General features: G+C 37.8%; 1 protein-coding gene across 3 annotated transcripts in view; it reads right to left on the minus strand.

The window, feature by feature from the left end:
- Nucleotides 1-12,097: 12,097 nt before the first annotated feature.
- LOC126458352 (nonsense-mediated mRNA decay factor SMG8) overlaps nucleotides 12,098-16,718 on the minus strand; it is an 86,076-nt gene continuing 81,455 nt past the window's right edge. For all 3 annotated transcript variants that reach the window (XM_050095317.1, XM_050095316.1, XM_050095318.1), the window contains exons 15-17: nucleotides 16,048-16,228; nucleotides 15,773-15,952; nucleotides 12,098-12,371 (exon numbers count right to left, since the gene is read on the minus strand). In XM_050095317.1, the coding sequence (XP_049951274.1) occupies nucleotides 12,251-12,371; nucleotides 15,773-15,952; nucleotides 16,048-16,228 (482 nt within the window). In that variant the 3' untranslated portion in view covers nucleotides 12,098-12,250. The remainder of the gene's footprint in view (nucleotides 12,372-15,772; nucleotides 15,953-16,047; nucleotides 16,229-16,718) is intronic.

The following is a 16,718-nucleotide window of genomic DNA, read 5'->3' on the forward strand; positions in this document are numbered from 1 at the left end:
ATACCGGCCCCGATTTAAGAAATGTTACCGGACTGACAGTAAAGTTATGAGACAGGTTATAGACAGGCGTGGAACGAAGCAACGTGTCGTTGCGGAGCAAGCGTCAGGTGCGCACACAGATGACTCATCTTCGCTGAGCAGAGTGCTACATGTTAACAGGCGAGTGGAGCATCAGAGGGCAACGGCTCAGCCTAGCAGAACAGCTGTTCAGAGAGAAGCCGCTAGCAATGCGGCAGCATTAGATACGAACATTGCCGTAAGAGCTGGTGAATACATTACGAGTGGTAATTCCGTGGTGAAGGAAATTATAGATGAAACTGTGGTTACACAGAGAGGTGCGGTTAGCAGAGTTAGCAATGAAGTAAATGACGAGACTGAATTAGCAGAAGTAACTGATTGGCGTGTGCAGATCGACGATCTGTACAAAGGCCTCAAGCAATGTGAGTGGGAGGATTTTAAGAAGGAGTATGAGGCAAGGAGGTTAATTAGTGAAAAAGGAGATAGTAGGGACGTCGATAAGGTGATGTGGCCCGAATTTAAAGAGGAGAGAGTAAATAGCGCCGCGCAAAGTACGCGTGCTGCCGATAGGACGAAGGTTAAAGATAGGAAGGAATTGGAGGATGAAATCCTTAGCATTGACGAGGAAGTAAATTCTGTTAACAATCTGCCAACAGTACAAGCTGCTACCGAAAGGCACTGTGAGGAAGAGGCAGGTAATTACCTGAAAGTAATTGAAGTCCCCGAGGATTACACTAAATATGAAGTAACAGTGGATGTGAGTAACGCTTATAATGAGGCCGTTTTGCCAAAAGAGGATATTGAATTAAAATTAAAGCCTGACAAAAATGCAGAGGGAGAACTTAGTGCCTGTCTCAGAAAAGCTTTTATGTTAGAACCTGAAAGCGATCCAGAATGGTCGGATTCTGACGATAGTTCGGATGACGAGTATGTCAGTACTAGTGAAAATAAAGGGGATACAGTTAATTGCAATATTGTACCTAATGATGACGAAGTTTCAAAACAAAATTCAGATGTTGAGACTGAACAAAGAAAGAAAGAGCCACCGGACGACTCAGTGTTTATTTTGCAACGAGTTCAAGTAAGCAAAGACTTTGAACTCCAGAAACCGAAAAAGCCGCCAGATATAAATGGTTCACGGGTCAGGAACGTATCTTGGGACAATGTCACAGTCAACCAAGGTGCGTTGTGGAAAAAACAGGAAGGGGCATGATTTAGAGTCTGGGGCAGATTTATATTGGACTTTGAGAATCTCATGAACACCTTACATCATGAATCTACTGGATTCCCACCGGAAGAAATTTTGTTAGGCAGCAGAAGTAAAAGTTTAATTGAGGAAAAACTAGAGTTTCCACCTTGTACAAGTTTGGGGTTGAGCCAAAAGAAAGAATTAGTCAGAAAAAGGGCAAAACAAAAAGCTGAATCTAGATCTAAAAGATATGATAAAAATCTGAAAGTTTCAATATTTAAAATTGGGGATTACGTTCTTTTAAAAACCCACGAAAAATCTAGTGAACTGAACCATGAAATTTCCAAATTTAAATATATTTATAATGGACCGTATATAATACAGAACATTCCACACGATAATGCTTACTACCTGATCTACCCAAAATCCAAAAGACCTTTAGGTGTAAGAAATGTTGTGGACCTGAAACTGTATGTTCCTAGGAGTGAGTGACCTAAGTACTCTCAGAGAGCAATTTGCATTAAATATGCTGTATCTTATGCTGAAACTAATTTATTCCAAATGTAACTAATCTTTGTAAATGTATGTATACCAATGACAGTGTGCTAATGTACTTATGTGAGTTTCAGATTACCGAATGTACTGTAAATGTAAAGATGTATGGAGAAATTTACTGGAAAAACAGGGTAAATGCTGCAAGCCAAATAAAAGATGGGACTGTCAAAAATCAAAGTGGGCAGTATATGAGTCATAATATAAAGGACTGCCAAACACCAATGAGGGCAGATAAATAGTCAATGGAGAATTGTAAGTGTGGTACAGGTGATGTGGTAAAATGAAGCGAAACGGACTGCCCAAATCTGAATAATAGGCAGGAAATATATGTAGTGATTTTTCTAAATATTATTGAGTGGTTTTTTTTTTAGTAAGTAAGGAAATGGACTGCCATTCAATGCAAGCAGCAACAAATTGTCTTATTGTGTATATAGATATTTGCATTTGCTTTTGTAATTAAATGTTTGTGTTCCAGATTTTGAAATTATTTCTTTGAGAAATTTAGTAAAAATGAGTAATTTGCTATTTAAATAATGTTGTGACAGGAGGTTGGACTGTGCCAAACGCACTTAAGCAAACGTTAAGTAAATGTTCTTGATATGTTAAAAAGTGTAGACCTGTATAATGTGAGTGAAAGGAAGTTTGTGGTATAAAATTTTTTTTGGGACATTCACACAAAGATTTAGAACCACAGTATAAATATAAAAATTAGTGTTCCCATCAAATTTGCACTTAGTGAAATTTACTGGAAACAGGGGCATGTGTAAAAACATCAATTGTACATATAATAATTTTTTCTTCTGATTTTCGATAAGTTAGTGTAAGCGATGTTCTGATTTCATTTCTTTTTTCTTTTCATGTCATTATGTTAAAGAAACTGTAAACAATTTTCGACGTGAATATTAATGTTAATGTCAAATTTCAAGCAATATTATAACAAAATGGAAATGTAAGAAATGTTGAAACTTTTGTAAGATGTTAAAGTTGTACTTGTGTGTCTGGTCCATACGTAGGCAATGTATTAGGATATGTGGAATTCAAAACCTTTGGTGAATACCCTGTCTGTAGGGGAGCGGAAAAAGGTGGATGGCAGGCGAGCGCGGGAAAATGCACACGGGCGCTGGACGGCATAACGGGCTCAGTAGTAGTAGTCGGAGTTGGGCTTTGATCTGAGCAACATGTTCTGGATCGAGGAGGCTCTCCTGGAAAACGTGATTTCATTGAGCCTCGGATGTGCCGTTCCCGACGACTATACAGCATTGCTATATTCCATAGGCACTAAATGGAAAAGTATTGCGACGCTAAGAAGAAGTAAAGTGCCGATACATCAAGAGCCATAGCTGTGATTGTATGTGTGCTCTGCGCCTCGCCATCTCGTCGCCTGCCAACCGCCGCATCGATACGAACAGGTTGAAACTTTTAGTACTGTATTCGTGTGGACCAGTGTTACTTTTGTTCCTGACTGTTCAATAACAACTTAACTTTTACCAGAACTGTCCTATCATTTAATTATCCTCATCACTGACCTAGACAGGATCCTTTCCACATGTTGTGCAATCCGAGTGTCCCGAGATGAAGATTTAAAGTTTATGTTAATAATACTTACCTGCAGACCTATCTATGTCAGAATGATGTTTAAAGAACTTTGTTGTTAATGAATAATATAGATCTGACAAAGTTGGAAGATAATGTTGAAAGTGGTTTAGTAATGAAGTTTAATTAATTTGAGACAAAAATAATGGTAGTTAAATGAGCAAGAAATAAGACAAAAAGAGTAGTAAATCATATATTGGAAATCTTGAGTGCTTAATGATTTAAATAACCAAAATTTCAGTACAGTGATCATAACAGTTTCAGCCCCCCCCCCCCCCCCCCCAACCTTTTCTTTTCTATTCATTTAAATTCTGAAGTGTAATGAACTGATTTGACCAGCAAAGTTAAAGTCAATATAAGATCAAAATTTATTAATGTTTTACCTTTTTCAAAAGTGACATTGTATGTGTGTATCGAAAGTGCTGTTTCTAGGGTAACCTATGCCCGATTTTAATCAGATCAATAGACAGTACAAAGTTTGTAGTAAACATTATAGTGCATTGTTGTGTATTTTTGGCTTGTCCATATTAGTACAGAAAGTGAAATTATTAGTTCAATAGATTTTTCTGGTTCCAAAATTTACCATATTATTCAGTGTTGTTTGGTATGAACGTACATCAACTTGTACTGGGAAGAAACTCAGTTAATGCCTAATTAGGCTGGCGACCGTATTATTAACAATTTGGTAGCATCTGCGGTGTTATTTCTTGTCCGTCCTAACGTGTAGTTGCATTTCAGACTTGCTTGACGTATTATTGTTGTTACTGAGTGGGTGAAAGTCTGATTTTGCCTCCATTCCGGTACACACGGTCAACATATGTACCAAAATCCTTTCTTATAAGGTGAAGCCCGTCAACTTACCATAGTACAGGCTTTAATAAGTATCGTGCGCCAGTAGCGTAGTGTTACAACCTACTTCATGTTCAACTATTGTTTTATCCGATTACACATTCGAAGCTGGCTTGCTCACAGATTTTAAAGTAATTTTATTTTATCATTTCTATCCAATAAGTATTAATGTCTTTTATGAAGCACAGATTTTTTTTTTACTTTCTGACATTGTTTTCTTGTTACAGCCATGAACTACTACTTATATTTAATGTGTAACTGTCGCATGCTGACTTGTTAAAACACCTACCAAGATGTTTTAGCTCTCAGGCAGTAGCTTTTACTCAGCGTCTAGATAAGCTACAGGCATGTTTCCACATCCCAAGTCAACTGCTAGACATGTGCTGAGGTTGGTGGCATCTCTGCTATTGAAGCTCGATTGCAGCTCCCTTACTTGTATTTCCTGCTAACACACATCTAGTGTGCCCAGTGGCCAGCCTTGTCTCCAGGATACTGAACTATTCAATGTGTCATTGCTGTTCCAGTGGCCCAAGGCATCACCATAAACTGATAATAAAATTTGAACAGTTTACCTTCCTTTGTTTAGCTCCCTTCACATAGTAATGATGTTATATTTTTGTATGTCTGTTTGCTTAACTTTTGGTCCTTGGTTTATTGTCTTTCTAAATGAGTTTGTTAATAATTTTATGTGACTGAATAGGGTTTAATGCATACTTGTGTCAACTGTTGCAAGCTCTATTACAGTTTATATCTACATTAGTGCTCCGACTTTGTATACAGCCATGTCCAGTGCCATTCATGTCACCAGTATTTTAGTTGACTTTTGTTGCACATATTATGTACAAATTGTTTTGACAGCTCACTGTTTCACTGTTTGCCTCTCACCATGCGTATCATACATTCTAGTGATGTCACACTGTTTTATTGATTCTGTAGCAAAGGTAAATTGTGTCTCTCAGGTTTAGCTATTTTATATTTGTTTTAACAAGCCTATTTTACTTCTGCTGTTCAATCTTTGTACATTTCTTTTTAACATACTTGCTTTACGTGTATATATTTTTAGCCAATCATTTATAGGGTACTACCGTCTGATTCTTATGTTGACATCAGCTTACCAATGATTTGAGCCTATTTCACTTCTTCTAAAGATGAGAGTTTAAGTTGTTGAGACTCATAAAGTAAATCAAATAAAAATTGTCTTGTGCAGCTGATGACTGGCTTTTTAGCTTTGTTGAAATATTCTGCAGCTGCTGAACCTACAGCTATGAACAAAATCATGAATTTATTGTTCCTGTAAGCTTGGATAACTTTGACATGGACACAGTCTGTCAAAGGGCTCAATGATTGTCACATTAGAGATACTAGATACAGAAGATATCGACAGGTCATATGATGACCAGAGCCACAAGCAAACTGTTAATGCAGCAGCATTACATGAAGAAGTGGGTCCCTTGCGAGATAGTGATTGGCAAGCAATGGAAGCTTTTCTACTATGTTTTACACAGAACACTGGTTACCCACTACTGTATAACTACAGCTAATAATGCACCAGTTTCATAAAGCTATACTACATAGCAAAGCGTCATCAACGCGTATAATGCACCAGTTTACAGAAAGCCATACTGCATAGCGAAGCATCATCAACCCGTTATGGAGGAGTTTAGAGATCAATAATTAGCAGAAGGTATAATAGAGTACAATGATAACCCATGGGGTGCAGATATTGTTATCATTCCAAAAAAGTCATCACTGGTACTAAGAAGTATAGATCCTGTTATGATTACTGCTACCTGAATGTAAAGAACATGATGGGTGCATATCCAATCCCCAATTTTATGGAAACTTTACATAATCTAGGAGAGGGACATTGTTTTTCAACAACAGATCTAAGAAGCGGGTTATACCACAGAGCTAGTCCCAGAAGATAGACCAAAACCCGGCTTCACAGTCCATTGGGACATTGCCAGTATAAAAGGATGAAGTCTGGCCTGAAATGCACACCAACCACATTCTAGAAGTTATTGGATGGGATCTTACACAGTTTAAAACCAAAAACTGATGCTTAACAGACTAGTGCCTGTTTGTGCAAATCCAGGTAAACTAAATAAAAGCTTCTAGTTTTTCTCACTGACATACGACACTACCACTTTTTTTTTTACCTAGTTTACTAAACACACAAATCTTTCTACTTATTTCAGGTGCCTTTTTACTTGGGTAATCATTGTTGCTACAACTGTCTCTTGGTCACTGATACCTGTGTCAATGATAACATCCTCAAAGAGATCAGGGCTATTTGTTGCCATTACTTCTAATATATTTCATCGTGAGTGGGGTTCAGAACCAGAACCAGAAACTCCTCTTCACACCTCTTCATATTTAGTGTAAAATGGCTCAATGGATAGCCCATCAAAAGGCAAACACAGATCAAGCATGAAAACAGGATGAATGTGTACTAAACTGTGAAAAAAGAAGCAAAATCAAAACAGTGAACGGTTCAAGCTGAAGATGTGCAAAACTGAGTGAATCTGAATAGCCACAGCATATTGATTATGTGGTCATGGTGTTCGACTGCAAAGGAGGAGATCCATGTTCAAATCTCCCTCGTGCCTAATTTTTTTAAAACTTTTTTCACAAAATTATGAACTGTCCATCTGGTCATTGATGTGTCTTTTCACTGTATTCAAATTTGTGTTTGTGTCATGGTGTAACACACATTTTGCAAAAGCATGGTTAAGGAAGGGACCTCCGAATGTATGTACTTCTTATTTGTTCTAGACAAATACCACATGTTATTACTCTTGTATTATGCAATGGAAGATTTGACTCTTCAATTCCTTTGTGTAACATAGTTCACACCTGCATATTTGTTGTTTTCATTTCAGTGAGAGGTCTACGCAACATCTCACCTGCTCTCACTATTTACTTGCAACAGTAATATATTCTTACCATATGACTCATATTCTATAACCAATGTATAGTATGACAGTTGCCAAGGCTACTGAAGAAGAACAGACATGTCAATGACTGATGAGAAAGTGTGTGTGTGTGTGTGTGTGTGTGTGTTTGGGGGGGGGGGGGGGGGGGATGGCACAGTGGAGAGTTGAACACAGATCTCCCACTCTGCAGTCCAGCACTGTGACCACACAACCATGACGTCATGATTCTTGCAACTCACTCAATGTTGCACACCTTGAGCTTCAATCATTCACTGTCTATTTTGCTTCTTTTTTCACAGTTCAGTACACCTTCTTCCTGTTTTCATGCTTCAGTTTTTGACAGACTATCCACTGGGCCATTTTACCACAAAATCTGGGGGTGGGGGGGTGGGGGGGGGGGGTGCAATGGGGAGTTTCCTTTGTAAGTAGTTTCCATCACAGAGGATATTAATTACGTTTCACAGGATGTCTTGGCACACCCACCACTAACAAAACTGTAAATTTTCCAGTTGATTGTTAGGTGAATAAAGTCTCCATCAATGATTACTGTATGACTGGGAAGCTTATGTACAAGCAAACTGAGGTTCTCTCTCACATTTTAGATTACATCAGGAGATGAGTCTGGTGGTTCATAGATTGAACTCCGGTCAATTACTATGAAAAGTGGTCTTTCTAACAAGAAATCACAGATCCAGTCATACAACTGAGATGATACTTTACAAACACGTAATTTTATTAGAAGCTGCTTGGGAGGAACAATATCAAAAGCCTTCTGTAAATCTAGAAATATAGAATCAAGTTGAGATCCCTTATCAATAGCACTCATTACTTCATGTGAATAAAGACCCAGCTGAGTATTTCAAGAATGATAACTGTGAACATAGTTATATACCAGCTACAATTTAATTTTTGCACAGCCTTTTACATAGGCATTACCTCACACCAGCTATCCATCTAAATGAATGATCAGTGCCAAACTGTGGTCAAGAACACAGTTGACCAACTGGTAGCAGAACATCCCTCTGAGCACAATAGGCTTGACTTAAATAACTGCTTCATAATGACTGAAACTTCCTGGCAGATTAAAACTATGTGCCAGACCTAGACTCGAACTCGAGACCTTTGCCTTTCGCAGGCAAGTGCTCTACCATCTGAGCTACCCACGCACGACTCACGCCCTGTCCTCACAGCTTCACTTCTGCCAGTACCTTGTCTCCTACCTTCCAAACTTCACAGAAGTTCTCTTGCTTGGGTAGCTCAGATGGCTGAGCACTTGCCCACGAAAGGCAAAAAGGTCCCAAGTTTGAGTCTCAGTTCGGAACACAGTCTTAATCTGCCAGGAAGTTTCATTTCAGTGCACACTCTGCTGCAGAGTGAAAATCTCATTCCAGAATTATTCTGATCTGAGCTGCCAGAGTTGGTGGTCATGTGTGTGTGAAGTGTGCCTGCTTGTGTGACTGAATGGTGTGTGTTTCACTTTCTGATGAAGTCTGTGGCCGAAATATTATGTGTAAGTGCCTTTTAATTGTGACCATCTGCAACGTACAAGTGATCAGTTCAAGACATGCAATCAGCCTAATGAACTTAGATGGAAAAAACAACTTGTGTTCTTTGACTCTAAGTGGGCTTTTAATGGGCTGTGCATAAATAATCCACATAGTTGCCCAATACTCAGATATTTTTGTTCATTGTTTCGAAGTCTTTTTAAAGCTTTTTAGATTTATTTAAACATTAAGTATACCAAACACAAACTTGAATTTTAGAAAGTTTTATTTTCCTCTTTGTCCAGAGTCAAACCATTAGTACCTTCATCTAAGTGAAGATGTGTCACAATGTGCACATATACACACAAGAGGAAAAGCATAATTTTTATAAAATAATGGAAAATCTGGGATACAATAAAAACAATATGGAATAGAATAGACCAATAACTCCCACCTCCAATTCTTTACGGAATCAGTCTGTCATGTATAAAACAGCTAGCTTCAAATGCATCTCAATGTTTATGGTGTCATACCTTCTGAACGGTGTGCCATACAATGACAAAATTTTGCAGCTACATTCAGTGATATACGTGGATACTGTTTGCAAAATGTGTTGCAAATAGCATTAATATTAAAGTAGTAATAAACTGAAACATCATGCCTGATGCTGAAGTGAAAATGTAGTATGTGGTAAACTTTTTTTCCTTCCATTATTCCACGGAGGGGAGAGGGGGGTTGTATTAGCGATAAAACGTTTTTAAAAAGTTTGAAATTATGTGCAAAGTTTGCTGTAAGTCAGTAATTGCTCCCATTATCAAATACTGGATAAATACAGTATGCGTAAGTTGTGCACCATGATTTATGGTGCCTGAAGACACATACATACTTTCTAACTTTTATACTTGACTTAAAAGTGATAAATCTTTAATGTAAGATAGTAGCTCTTAATGAGAAGATTATAACAATATTTTAAATGTGACCAACAATTATATGACATAACAAAAATCTAATTTTTATTGCCCCTGGAAGCCATTAGATACGCAATTTGCAACTGGCCTGGATGACCGTTATACTATTTAGTAATACAGATTGTTACTCACCACATGGAAAAGGCTCTGAACAGCAGACTGGCGCACTGAAAGAGGACTGTTAGATATTACAAGCAACTCGATAGAGTTCAAAGACCTTCTCAGATGCCGACAAATGCACACACAACCCAATTCAGACCTCAGTGCATGGAGACAACAGTAACATGGTTGTGTGTGTGTGTGTGTGTGTGTGTGTGTGTGTGTGTGTGTGTGTGTGTGTGAGAGAGAGAGATTAACTGCCTGCAGCACAGCCTCATCCAACAGGAATCATCAACCCTTCAAGGACCTTTTTAAGGGACTGAAGGTATGATAATTGCTTGGGGAGAGGGCAGGACTAATCACATCATCAACTACTCACTTGATGTTGTCCGTGTCCTCCCAGACTGACCAGCACCTTCTGTTGAATCACGACCAGCACTTCAACTTCATGCACCATTCCACAATGGCAGTTTTTATCAGACATGCTGTCCCACACACATTCTTCTTTGTCTGATGGATGTCTACTGGTGTTTGTCCTCGGAAACCAAGAAAAGAACAACAGCATGTTGGCACTGTTTGGATGCATTTGGTAATAATGTGCCACAGTCCACGTTCCCACATTTAGCACACATATGTCAGAAAGACATGACTTCCACACTAATTCCTTGTCTACATGATGGTGCTTATATATCCACAACAGAGGCACATTATGTTGCATATAAGCTGCGGCAACACCCTCAAACAGAAACTTTCTAGTTGCACCTTATATGTAAGAACTTCAGAAGGTAAGTTATACATCTTGCCTCATTAAGACCATTGCGTGACAGTAGTGGCACACTGTCAGAGGAGAATAAATGTTCCAGATTTTCCGCAGACACAATTCTGATGTGGTATGGATAACAGACGTGTCACAGTGTGGAAGAAAAATAGCACAGAAATTTGAAACATACTTCAAAGTTGAAGTATGCGGGACAGTATGATTCTTGCAGCTAAAATGTCTAAATTGCACACAGATACACCGTGAAATTCTTGTGATCAAATACTACGTCAGGTCCAGTCATAGTGAAATGGTGCCAACAATTTGACCAGGGCCAGACAGATGTGAGTGAAGCTGATGCGAAAGGTCAGATCTTGTGCTATGCGATTTCCATCTTTTTGGCAAGCTGAAAGAACATCTGGGGTGAAAGAGATTTTCCTATGATGACAGTGTCCACACAGTGCTTCTTGAACTGCTCTGTGACCTAGGAATAAATTTCTATTTTCAACGAACTGAACAACTGCTAGAACATTCCGAGCTTGTTTGCAGACTTGGTGACTATGCTGAAGTATAGTGTGATGTATTTGTGTCAGTTTGAAATGTAGTGCGGGATTCAGTAAAAAGGTACTTTTCCTAGCTTAATAATGTGTAATGTGCTTTTTAAAGTCCCCTCATCTTCAACAGTCTTCTTTCACTAACCCAGTCTGCTGCTCAAAGCCTCCTCTATGTAGTGAGTAGGAATCTGTCCTATTTCATATTGTTAATACTTTTCATAATTTTGGTTTCCATCTGCTCTGACTATAAACACGATACTTATGTGCAATACACTTTGAATCTCAGCTGTTAGTAAATTATTACTTATAATCCTTGCTTCAGCTGTTCCTATTGATAAATTTATAGTCTTCTTCTGGCTGAAATACTGACATCATCCAAAACAAGTTTACATCCAGTATTTTCTAACCACATCCACATACATCACTATATGTGTACTGGCTATACAGGATGTGGTAAAATTTGCTCTGCAAGGACAACAGTGCACATATGAAAATTAAAATCAAACAATGGAAAATTGTGGATGGAATGTAACAATATTGTGAAAAGGGAAGTTGCGACTCACCATATAGTGGAGATCCTGAGCCGCAAATAGGCCCAACAAAATGACTGTCACAAATATAGTTTTCGGCCAGTACAGCCTTCATCGAAATTAGACAACATACACACATACACGGAAATGCAACTCACACACACCTGAGTTTATAATTTTGGTTTCCATCTGCTCTGACTATAAACACAGTAATAATGCGCAATATACTTCGAATCTCAACTGTTAGTCAATTCTTACTCATAATCCTTGCTTCAGTTGTTCCTGTTGATAAATTGATGGTCTTCTTCTGACCAAAATACTGACATCATCATGAACATTTGTGTGTGTGTGTGAGTTGTGTTTGTGTGAGTGTTGTCTAATTTTGATGAAGGCCGTACTGGCCAGAAAATATATTTGTGACAGTCTTTTTGTTGGGCCTATTTGCGACTCAGCATCTCCGTTGTATGGTGAGTAACAACTTTCCTTTTCACAATATTGTTATGAAAATTAAAACTTATTTAACTGTGAAGGGTGCACTGAAATAAAGAGCAAATACATTTCACCATTCATTTTTGACAAAATACTGTATATTTTTATTTTGTATGTTCAGTCTGTTGAAAAGTGATCACAATTTCCAACACACACACACACACACACACACACACACACACACACACACACAGTGATCTTAACAATGATCACAATACTAGCTGTAGAATCATTTTTCTTCAGGGGTGACTTCTGTGATTCCATAAACATCAGTGAGAAGGCGCCCATAGTTAAGTGGAACTGGTTCCTTTGGTGCAAGGTATGGCCCCTGGTCACCAACATACACATATCTGGCAGCAGTCAAGAAACAATACATTATTAACAACAGCAGGCTGCAGAAAACATGGTAGTGTTTAATGCACAGTTTTACAGTCTTAGAGCTTTGGGTCTAAACTGCAAAATATAAAACACTTTGGTTAAAAATATTAAAAATGAATGTTAGCCAATCCACATTAATTTCCATTTTCACATTATGAAGAAATTTCAGGCATATAAATAAAGATTTTATTGCTTTGGAATACACAATGGTAAGGTTAGTTATTTGTTATTATCCAGGCAATGACATCTACATCTCAATAACTAAACTAATTTACAGGGTAATGGAAAGCCCTGGTGGAACATAAATAATTTTAGAAGTACTGCTGAAAACTCAATGAATAGTAGAGGTCCTGAGTCGTCGTCAAGAAGCACTTATAAAAGACTGAAAACTTCGCTTGCTTCCAGATGAACCTCATTCAGAGTAACACAAATGCGCACACATACATGTGTGAAACAAACACACACACACACACACACACACACACACACACACACACACACACACTACAATGTCCCAGCATTAGAGCTGCAAAAATGTAGCCATACAGGTGTGTGTTGGTGGGTGTACATTAATACTCTGAAAAAAAATTCCTCTAAAAGCTAGCAGAGTTCTCAGTCTTTTTTTATGTGCTAAACCATTTATGTTAATATTTCCAGTTTTAAATTAATCAACTGAAACATACGCCCAGTCTTAATGTACCCTAAATTCCGCTGCAGCTATTCAGTTAGATATAGCTGCTGTTTCAAGAGTGTGCACTTCTGTCAAATTGCCTGTTGAAGTAATTTGGTATAAATGATGGATAACATCACACATTGTACTGGACATTGATGACAGTTGGGCAAAATGTGCATTATCATTGGATTAGATCATGACCAGATCTTGAGTGCTCATTGCAGGTGACACTCCCTTACTGCAGTACATACTGGGCTCTGCATCTATGGCCCAATCAAGAATGTACCTCAAGTACCCAAATTAGGTGAGACCCACCACTGCCACAATCAATCTTCAATTTATTTTATAGGCTTCCTGTTTCAGTGATATTATACATCATCATTAGGCCCTTCAATGATACATTTCCTGTTGTATTCAATGGCTGCCATTGTCTTCATTAGATGTATTTTGTCATGAATAAAGGTTCAGGTTTGTCTAATTACCTGGTACAACATGTCAAACATAGGTTCATCCATCCTTGTTCAATGTTCAATGTACAGACTGAGTAACAATGGTAAGTTACAACCCTGTCTCACTCCCTTCTCAACCTCTGCTTCTCTTTCATGCCCCTCAACTCTTATAATGGTTTATGACAAGTTGTAAATGGCCTTTCGCTCCATGTATTTTATGCCTACTACCTTCAGAATTTTAAAGAGAGTATTCCAGTCCACACTCTTAAAAGCTTTCTCTACGTCTACAAATGTTATGAATGTAAGTTTGGCTGTCCTTAACTTACCTTCTAAGACAAGTTGTAGGGTCCATACTGCCTCGTGTGTTCGTACCTTTCTCCAGAATCCAAACTGATCTTCCCCAAGGACAGCTACTACCAGTTTTTCCATTCTTTTGTAAATAATTTGTGTTAGTACTTTGCAACCATAACTTATTAAACTGATTGTTCAGTATTTTTCACACCTGTTGGAAACTGCTTTATTTGGAATTGGAATTATTACGTTCTTCTTGTAGTCTGTCTCATACACCTTGCACACCAGATGGAAGAGTTTTGTCATGGCTGGCTCTCCCAAGGTTATTAGTAGTTCTGACAGAATGTTGTCTACCCAGGGTTCTTGTTTCGAATAGGTCTTTCAGTGCTCTGTCAAATTCTTTTTGCAGTATTGTACCCCCCTCTCATTTTCATCTATGTCTTCTTCCACGTTACTGTAAGTTTATTTCCCCTGTATATACCTTCTATATACTTCTTCCACCTCTCAGCTTTTCCTTCTTTCCTTAAGACTGGTTTTCCATCTGAGCTTTTGATATTCATACAGCTGCTTCTCTTTTCTCCAAACACCTCTTTAATTTTCCTGTAGGCAGTATCTATCTTTCCCCTAGTGAAATATGCTTCTACATACTTTCATCTGGCCTCTAGCCATCCTGCTTAGCCATTTTGCAGTTCCTGTCAATATTATTTTTAGGCATTCGTATTCCCTTTTGCTGCTTCATTCGCTGCATTTTTCATATTTTCTCCTTTCATAGATTAAATTCAATATCTTTTATGTCATCCAGTGATTTCTACTATCTCTGCATTTCACGAAATCTTTGTCTATCATTTATAAGCCTAACTGAAAATGATTTTGTGTTTCAGCTGTCATTGTTTTTAATGAAAACTAATTGTTAAATGATTTAATACATTTTTATGCATATTTTCCCAGGCAGAGCGAGCATTTTTCTCTGTAAATTCAGTCTGTTTCCAGTCTGGCATCCAACATTTTAAGGTTTGTGTCATATTAAAATTGATATTTATTTCATCACAAATGAAACAAACTGAAAATGTATCAGCATTACACCTCTCTCTATCATCTTGACTTTCCAAGACTACTTGTAAAAGGTGTTACCAACATGCATTTCGAAATAAAGGTTTGGACACACCCTTGTAAAATTTTACCCAGTAACTTAGAATACTGAACTGGATTTTTCACCCTTATTTTTTACCACTTTAGGTGACTGTTGTAGTGAGGTTATTGTGACAGTCCATTTCTTGATGGTTGGCAATTAGCCATAACAGTCTGTTGACAATGGCATTCTTGTTGGATTTCTGTGAAATAAGAGTTTCTTTTTTCATATTCTTACATCCTCCACCATCTCTTCTGAATTACACACTTGAAAACACCGTTATGAGATGAAAGAGAGGTTCCCCACTGCACATTACATATATAAAATAGCATGATTATAATTAAATAGTTTTCTTTAAATACTTAAAGGAATCAGAGATAATTTTTCCTTGCTCCACGTTAGATATCTTATTACAAAAAAGTCCTCCGTTTGTGACAGGATAAAAAATGAAACTAGAAAAACCAACAAATAACTAAAATGTGTATACAGAAAAGTATCTCCTGATAGAAACTACAGTCAAGACAGGAAAGAGGTACCATGTAACAGGTGACTGCAGGTGCAGACAAAAACACGTGATGACAAAAATCCTAGCTTCCAGAACCAAATATTCTCACCTAGACCTGCTGCCACCCTTTGGCCACTTGACTTCCCATGCAATACCTGAAAATTGCAGTTTCTGTCAACTTTTTCTCTATTTTTGGCAGACAAAGCAGCCTATATATTCTACTAATTGTGTCCACACCTGATGTCTCTGCCAGTTAAAACTACTTCCTTTAAAATACTGCATCATTAACAGAAATATGACCACATGAGATATTTATTAAAGGATACGGTAATCGGAGAACCCAATATGCACTTTGCGAAAGCCTCAGTGGTTGATCACAACCAGTTACGAATATAGGACATGGAGGTGGTGCTGGCTGGACACGTGGATTCAGAGTGACATGTACTGGTGCCTTTGGTGTCACTACATGCACTCGCATCAGTTGTGCTACTAAAGGTTTCGTTGTTCTGAAATAAACACACAGTATGTTGAAAGCTGATTATAATGACATCACACACTAAAGGGCATATATCAATGTGTAAACAAAACATTTTTAACATACCTGCATGGACAAGGAAAATACAGTGGCATATCACTGCCTGTCACTTTGTTGCCATTATCTTTGACTAGACCAGAACCTGTAGTCTTTAAAACTTTATCTGGGGCTGCACACATAAAACGGTGACCCCTTGGGCATTCGTACTCCACACCCACAAAGATTTTTACAACGAATTCAGAAAGATCTGCAAATTCATAATATATTATAAATCCATATCTAGTTTTAAGATTTTAAAAATATGATGGGAAGCAATAAATAAGTCCTGTTGATTATGTCACATTATTGCTATTTTTCACTACATGAAGCCAGAGAGAAACAGACAATGATAATGTTCTATATACGAGCAAAAGTGAGCATGGTTTCTCAGAAATACCGAAGAAGTCATTCTGAGAACATAACTTTTCAATTTGAATGGAAATGAACTGGAAATTAACAGTTCTTATTAATGTGGAGACAAGACTCCTGCCCTTCTATGACCTTCTGCAGAGTGTGCAAGAATATCACATAATTTTCAGTGTGTGAAGGTCTGCAGCTGTGGTAAATTTTTTTAATGATTTTCTGATACCTTCAGCTGCCATTCTCTTTATTTTATGTATGATTGTACAATTTTGGCATAGGCCATTTTCAGGTATCTAGAACAGAAGCATTATATGGCTCTGAGCACTATGGGACTT

Source organism: Schistocerca serialis, chromosome 2 (assembly GCF_023864345.2).
Source record: "Schistocerca serialis cubense isolate TAMUIC-IGC-003099 chromosome 2, iqSchSeri2.2, whole genome shotgun sequence".
NCBI lineage: Eukaryota > Metazoa > Arthropoda > Insecta > Orthoptera > Acrididae > Schistocerca > Schistocerca serialis.